Here is an 8522-nt window from a genome sequence, read left to right on the forward strand (position 1 = left end):
CCTATATATATATAGTCCTATCTAATAGTCCACAACTTCACAAACCATACATGTGAGGTAAACAACATTAGAAAGACCTCGTGTGATGGATTGATGAATTCAACCTAAAGGATGTTGAAAAGAATCGAACTAGTAACCTTTATGTCACAAGAAGTATGCTCCACTTACTTCAGGTTGTACTGAGTACAAGAGATACTTGTATTGCTTGACACCTACAAACTATAGTGTTGTAATATGCAATACTTGGCACGTACTATAGGGTTGTAATATGCTTGTAATTTTGAATGATCATAAAAAGAGTATACAACTCATTCAACTATTATTTTCTATTAAATATATACAATTAAGTTTTTAAAAATAATAAAGACTTTGTAATTTTAAACTTTTTAATTAAATTAAATACTATATTTATTTATTATATATTGAAAAGTATCAATATTGATGGTTCTATTTAACATGATTTATCATTTTTTTTCAATGTTATCATTTTCAAGTACATTAATAAATGTGTAAAATTCAAGTACGAAAAATAAATTGTACAAATTTTCAATGTTATCAATTTCATTCAAATTGGGACCTACCCTCTAAGGCTGTATATGAGCTCCCGAGTAGTATAACAACAACTAATTAAATTTTTTAAGAATAATTTGTAATATGATTAGTTAGAAATGCATTTTAGTGGTATGAGTTACATTCATTTTAAGAGCCTAAAATGTGTAGCACATGTGTGGAATGAGCATGAATATGATGTTGAAGTGTACACATGAAAAGCTAAGTAAATATGGTTCTCATTAAGATCACATACATGCACCTATTGACTAAAAAGGTCTAAGATTATCAACCCACTATCAACAATTCCTCATTCTATGTTTTCATTGGACAAAGAACAGTAACCTTGTGATCACAAAAAAACATGACCTGCTTTAATTTTCTAATTCCTAGAAATAAAGCTAAGAAAGCACTATTTTTTTCCTCCAAAAGGTCCCCTCACACCCTTACGGAATAGAGTATGCGGGTGGATGTAAATCACGGTAATTCAATGACTCAGTAGGCAGGGCCAAATGCTGGTGCGTACAAGTGATATGCCGAATTTGAGCATAATCCCACACTATTGCTGTCGAGTTTCGAACATTGGCATCTTCTCCTAAATACTGTCTACTGAACTAGTGAATTATGCCCGTGTAGGCACGAGGGAATGAAGCACTCTGTTTGTCTGATCTATCTGTGTGTAATAACAAGGGATGGGAAGAAATTGAAAAAAAAATGTGTATCTAGTTGGGGTTACATGAACAAGCAAGCACAAGTAGCTCAGGCACTTTTTTCTTGAAAGCTGACTAATTAAATTAAAGATCTAACTCTTCAGAATTTATCCATACTCCATAAGCTATCATCCAAAAATTCATCCATTATCAAACTGTTTCCTCCTCCTCCAGTTCCAAGCAGATCATAATCAATCACATCTTTGAACTCTCCTGTTTCTGGGAACGGTGAAGGGCTAAAACCATCCATGACATGATTGGCATAATACTGGTGATGACCATTTGGACAAGGCTCAAACTTGGGGTCATTGGATAATGCAGTTTTGGGGCATTCAGAAAGCTTAAGGTTTGGGGTGGTGCAGCTGTTGTTCTCCAGGCCTGAATTTATTGTGGTTTGATGGCAATCGTGTGGCGCGGGGGCGGGGACCTGCTGGGATATCGATTGTGTGTTGAGAATCTCATCAGAGTGTTGAATGGATGAAGCTTGTATTTTTTGGATGAGCCTGGGCATCCAGAAACCCCGAATCAGCTGCTGAAACGCGGCGCTGTTAGAGTCTATCTTCAGATGCCTGGCCTGTTTCTGCACCCTGGTTCTCCAGTAGTTCTTGATCTCATTGTCTGTTCTTCCTGGCAGAAACTGTGCAATTTTTGACCACCTGATCATCACCATCATCAGAAGCAGCAGATTGTTAGGATCAAACGCGTAATTACAATTCTGTCAAAAGTTATAAGTAGTAGCAGCAGATTGTAAAGATCAAAGGCTTATAACTCTGTCAAAAGTTATAACTAGGATCAAGCGCTTACTACTAGATAAAAAATTATAACTAAGAGCGAACACCTAACTTTATTTCTTTATACCACTACTAGGTGCTGGACTTGGTCCTTTAACGGCCTCCGCCCAACACAGGTCGATCCAGTATTCCAGTATAGTGGCCCTGTTTGGTAAATAATCAGCCTATCAGTCCATTTTGACTTATTTGACCACTATTAGTTGTTTGGTTAATAAGCTTTTTGTAACTTCAAAATGCTAAAATTCAAAAGGCTACTCAAAGCAGCCTTTTCAATTAGCTTTTTGGGGAAAGAAATTATACCAAAAAGCTATCAGCTAATAACTAATTTATCAAACAACTTTCTAGAATCAGTTAATATTATCAACAAATCATAACTTCTAACCCAAACAGCCAACAGTCATTTACCAAACAGGGCCAGTATGTATGTAGTACCAGTTCAAAACCTGGTGCCTCATCGCGAATATAATGAAACTAAAAGTTTAAACCGATAGATATAGTATGTAAGAGTATATATACCTATTGCCCCACTTGGAATGGAGTTCGAGAATCAAGAGCTGTTCTTGAGGGGAGAGGTTTCCGCGCTTAACATCAGGCTTCAAATAATTCAACCATCTCAATCTGCAGCTCTTCCCTGTTCTCCTCAAACCTAAACACATCAAAATCAAATGAATTAATTAAACCAATAATGCAACGTAACAAAGCATGATGAAATGGCAGGAAATTTAAAATTACCAGAACTCTTAGCAAGAAGATTCCATCTGCCTTCACCATGGCAAGCAATGTAATGAATGAGAAGAGTGTCTTCTTCAGGGGTCCATGGCCCTCTCCTAAGCTCTGTGCCATCCATATCCTCTACTGTCAAACAACTACTTGTTGAGCTTTTAGATGGAGAAGAAGCCATCGGCGATATATGCTTAATAGAACAGGAACAGAAACGAATTAAAGGAGGTAGAAAGAATACAGACAGGTATATAAGGTCTCCAAGATCGGTCTGCTATTTACTAGTTAGTTCATCAACTTTTCAAAGGGGGCGAAAAAAGAGACTTTTTTTTCTTAGCTATATATATAAAAAATTAGAAATACTTATAAGGAAAATTATAAATAAAACCATTTTGATTTTTTATTAAACATTATGGTCTGATGGCATCTTTGTGGCTCTTTTTGAAAGAAGGTCACCGAATTGAACCTCAATGGTGAGAGTATTGATGGCTGCAATAGATAAAGAAAGTCTAAAATTAGAAATATTTATAAGGAAAAATTATAAATAAAACCATTTTGATTTGGGTAACACTTGTGTGAGATCGTCTCATGAGCCTCAATTTGTGAGACAGATCGAATCTTTGATTAATGGACTGGATACCTGACCTTATTAATCAAAGATCCGACTCGTTTTATGGATTGAGACTCGTGAGATGGTCACACAAGGTTTTGCCTTTTGATTTTTGATTAATGTAAACCTTGTGGTCAGATGACACTTCTATGGCTCTTCTTGAAGGAAGGTCACAAGATTGAATTATGGTGGTGGGGTATTAACTAGTTGGGAGGAATGTCACAATATTAAACTTTGGTGGTGGGAGTATTGACTTGTTGAGCAACTAAAAATAGAGAAAGTCTAAAATAGATTACATTATGTTGTAATATTAACTTACAAATATTAAAGTGAATGAATTTTAAAAAATTCCAACCATGCCAATTTGCAAAAGCAGAACAGCAGACGTGTTATGACAATTCTACATAGTTTCCCAGTCTTAACCCATAGGAGAATTCCAGAAATTAATAAAAAAAAATATTGGATGGAATTTTTTTTCCTTTCCACAGACTGACCAGTGATTATTGGTCTTCCAGCTGAGTCTACTTATCCACTGATTCTTGGGCCCACTTTGGTGGCTGCAAACATGACTTTAGAGTTAGGATATGACCAAGCTTAGTTAAAGATTCTCAAATATATATATATATATACACACACACTAGCTTTTTTTTTTTTTTTTGAATACTACTAACTCTATATATATATATACACACTAGCTAGGAAGTTTTTATGTGATTTTTATCTTCACTATATATAACTTTTTTAGGGGAAAATTTGTGTGAAACCATATGATGAATCTTTATTCATAAAACGGGTTGGGTCAAGATAAAAATGTAATACTTATACTAAAAAAATGTAATATTAATTATGAATAAAATATTTGTTCAAGATATTTCATTTTTCTTCAAAAGTATTACACTTTGCCTCATAAGTAACAAATATTTTATTCATGAATTAGTAATACCTTTTTAGTATAAAAATTATGTTTATCTTAAACCGACCCGTTTACCGAATAAAGATTCACGAGACAATAGAATCACTAAAATTCTAAGATGTCGTGTTATACGATTATAACTATATAGTAAAAAAGAGTCCCAACAGTATTAAGAACTTTTATAATGTTGCATAAGAGTTAATTACATTTTAGGTTCTAGATTTATAGATGATAGTCCACTTTTAGTCTCTTTTTTTTATTAGAATTTATTCATTTGGCCTTAGTATTATTGTTGTATGATCATTTTTGGTCATCCGTCAACAAAATCATTGAAATGTCGTTAAATACAAGAATATTTCTATCTTTTTTATACAAAGTAGGTTGACCCGCTATATTTTTTTTTATAGAAATTTAAACCATTTTGTTGATAAAGGATAAAAAAAATGGTCACACCATAATAATAACTTAAAACCAAAAGTGGATATTCTGAAAAAAAAATAAAATTAAAAGTGTACTATCATCTATAAATCTAGGACTAAAAATGAAATTAACTTGTTAAATAACATAAATGTCGTGGTATCTAATACAACTATGTAAATGTAGCAGATTGTATCTTAATGTTGTCACTCATGTTCACAACGTGTTACACTTGCGTGTTTCGATCGGGTACAACAGGGCAAGCAATAGGATTACGATCAAAGAAGACGATGCTGCAGGATGAAATTGGGAGAGAAGAATCATGATGTAATGAATTCTAATATGGAACTACATAATTGAAATGGTTGTGGGATTTTTTTCTTTTCCTTCTTTTGGAAGTATTCTACAATAAAATGAGACGTCTTTGACCGAACAAAATATATGGTACAGTGATAGCTTAAAAAACGTGGGGTTTTCGATCAATCTCTTTGGGTTTTCCTAGGTTGCTTGGAGTCTCAAAACTAGTTCTTGCTTGCTTGGCTGTCATAAGTTGTCCACTTTGCATAAAATAGACATTACTCACGCCCCCTTTTCATATGTGGTTCCTGCGGTTTCTCTAAACGCTGCGAATCATCGACACCACAGTGGTGATGGACAAGTTTGCTACTGCTTGATTATTGCATGCACTGCTTCTTCAATTTTTTTTTTTAGTTTTTATATTGATCCCCTTATCATTAATTCTCTATTATTAATTCTATGAATCATTTCACTATTAACATTTATTAATTTTTATTCTCAATTTTTAATTGGAGCGCAAATGCATGGTCAGTTATTAATGCCACAAATGATCCTCTGACTATTGGGCTAGTACTCCTTTTAGTCCTCGACTTTCAATTCGACCACAAATGGTCCTCTGACTTTCATTTTTTACCACAAATAGTCCTCTGTTAAAATTTCTGTTAATTAGATGTTAAATATAGGGGTAATATCGTCAAATTGATTAATATTATTATGATTACTTCTTTTTGAGAACTATATGACAACATAATTAATTTCAAACATTAATAAACATTAAGTTAATAAATATAAAAACAAAATGGACGTGACAAACTACATAAATGAACAAATTAAATAAAAATTTATGGTTAATGTTTGCAATTTGTACTTGATTAATTATATTAATTCAACGATGGCGGTCGTCTTCAGTTATGTCCCAAACAAAATGTTTGATCGATTAATGAAGAGTGAAAACTATTAATTGTCCATGTATGAACAACCATGAAAATGATGGAAGCACAGTTTTTGAAAAAAAAATTCTTCCATTTTAATCTGTTGGTTAAATTAAAACAGATAGCTCTAATATTAAATCTTCATTTTGTACGCATAATTACGAGAATAAGGTGTATTATCTTTTTATTTAGAAGTATTTATATTTGTTAATTGTTTCAATTATGCTTGTTGGTGAAAATTTCTAAACATTTTTATTTTATGATCATTATATATATCAATTTGACAATAATACCCTTAGATTTAACACTTATTTAAGAGAAATTTTAATGGAGGACTATTTGTGGTCAAAAATGAAAGTCAGAGGACCATTTGTGATCGAATTGAAAGTCGAGGACTAAAAAGAGTACTAACCCAATAGTCAGAGGACCATTTGTAGTATTAACTCTTATTGATATTTACCAACTTTCATACTTTAAATTTGACAATAAATGGTCTCTTCACTATTAATTTTATTCCGAATATAGCCCTTCAGTTAAATATCAATTTAGTAAATATTAAATTTATGGATATAGTAATGTAAAATTTCGGTACATAAATGAACCAAATGTATTATATTTAGGGTTACACTTGTGTGAGACCGTCTCAATCACGGATCTTTATCCGTGAGACGGGTCGGGTCAGTTCAATATAAAAATATATTACTTATATTGAAAAATATAATTCTAATCAAGAATAAAGTGTTTGTTATTTATAATATAAAGTGTAATACTTTTGAGTAAAAAAATGTACATTTTTCATCAAAAGTATTATTCTTTCCCTTATAAGTAATGTTGGCAAGTATTTGTTACTTATAAAAGAAAATGTAATACTTCTAAATCAAAATGTAAAAATATTACATTTTTTTCAAAAGTATTACATTTTATCATATAAGTAAATATAAGTAATAAACATTTTATTCTTAAATAGTATTACATTTTTCAGTATAAGTATTATTAGTATTATTTTTTATCTAGACCCAACCCGTTTCACGAATAAGGATCCGTGAGACGGTCTCACACAAGTTTTTGCCTTACATTAATGAACCTAATTTGCCTATTAGCATTTACCAATTTTTATCCTCGGTTTTCAATTGAAGCAGAAATGGTCAATTAATTATTGACATTTACCAACTTCCATGCCCGACTTTCAATTCGACCATAAATGGTCCCTTAATTATTAATTTTTTTGTTCCAAATTTGGTCATGCAATTAAGTATCAATTTAGTAAATATTAAATTTAAGGATAATAATGTAAACTTTTGGTTCTTCACATTCCCACTAATGATGAACCTAATGTATTATATTACATGTACAACACGTTTGGTTCACGGAATGAATTTTGAGGTAATAGGAATGTTATTCCATACGGAGTGGAATATTCAATGAATAGAATAGGAATTGTATTCGATTGTTTGGTTCGCGGTAGAAATAGACTTTAAGAATTATATAACATTGTTTGGTTGGTTTAAGGAATAGAAATGAAATATGTTTTAAAAGACATATACACCCTTATAAAAATATGCAGTAGCAACAGTAGTAGTAGCAGCAAAATAATAATAATAATAATAATTACATAGAGTTTATATCCACATCGTATAGACTATTATATTTGTTAAAATCTAGTCTCTCATATATATATATATATATATATAAAATACCTAAGGGGGCTAGGAATCTCTATTCCCATTGCAAAGGGAATAGGTCATTCCCAAGAACATTGTTCATGGGAATAGAAGTTTTTACCGAACAAAGGAATTGACTTATTACTGGAATACTATTCCATTCAAGGTCTATTCCGCAAACCAAACGTGTCATTAGAGTCACATTATGTGAGATCCTCTCATAGATCTTTACTCGTGAGATAGGTCGGATCGACTCAATATGAAAATATAACTTATATTGAAAATATAATACTGATCAAGAGAGCTCACTTGCCACTTGAGGTACCCTATTGGGTTCTTATAAGTAATGTTGGCAAGTGTTTATTACTTATAAAAGAAAATGTAATACTGTGTACTTTTAAATTAAAATGTGAAAGTATTACATTTTTTCTTCAAAAATATTATATTTTCTCATATAAGTAATAAACACTTTATTCTTAATTAGTACGGAGTATTACATTTTTTAGTATAAATATTACACTTTCATCTTGACCCAACTCGTCTCACGGATAAGGATCAATTAAACGGTCTCATACAAAATTTTGCCTTACATTTATGAACCTAATCTGCCTATATGAACAACAAGCCAATTTTTACATTATCGCCTATAAATTTAATATTTACAAAATGTATATTTAATTGGAGAACCAAATTTGGAACACAATTAATAATCAATGGACCATTTATGGTCAAATTAAAAGTTGATGATGAAAATAAACAAATGTCAATAGTCAATAATCATTTTTCGTTGTTCCAGTGTTTTGATAAAGAGTAGAAAATGTGAGCCAAAGGAAATTGCGTATCTGGTCAAAGAATATACCCTCATTTTTTGAAAAATGACTTCCTTTTTTATTTTTTGAGGGGGGGGGGGGGGGGGGGGGTT

The 8522-nt window shown here is 31.8% G+C and overlaps 1 protein-coding gene across 1 annotated transcript; it reads right to left on the reverse strand.

Annotated features, from left to right (window-relative positions):
• Positions 1-772: 772 nt before the first annotated feature.
• LOC116011202 (myb-related protein 340-like) lies at positions 773-3090 on the reverse strand. Its single transcript, XM_031250732.1, has 3 exons — positions 2783-3090; positions 2567-2696; positions 773-1915 (listed from the first exon to the last, which is right to left on the reverse strand). The coding sequence occupies exons 1-3, from the start codon at positions 2949-2951 to the stop codon at positions 1360-1362; spliced, it is 855 nt and encodes a 284-aa protein (XP_031106592.1). The 5' UTR covers positions 2952-3090; the 3' UTR covers positions 773-1359.
• Between the last annotated feature and the right edge of the window lie 5432 nt (positions 3091-8522).

Source organism: Ipomoea triloba, chromosome 2, assembly GCF_003576645.1.
Source record: "Ipomoea triloba cultivar NCNSP0323 chromosome 2, ASM357664v1".
Classification (NCBI taxonomy): domain Eukaryota; kingdom Viridiplantae; phylum Streptophyta; class Magnoliopsida; order Solanales; family Convolvulaceae; genus Ipomoea; species Ipomoea triloba.

Excerpts from the sequence above, each read along its gene's own strand:
- LOC116011202 (XM_031250732.1), bottom strand. The coding sequence starts at position 2,951 with ATGGCTTCTTCTCCATCTAAAAGCTCAACAAGTAGTTGTTTGACAGTA. Across the intron at positions 2,697-2,782 it reads TCTTCTTGCTAAGAGTTCTG|GTTTGAGGAGAACAGGGAAG; the intron begins GTAATTTTAAAT and ends TGATGTGTTTAG. Across the intron at positions 1,916-2,566 it reads CATTCCAAGTGGGGCAATAG|GTGGTCAAAAATTGCACAGT; the intron begins GTATATATACTC and ends GGTGATGATCAG.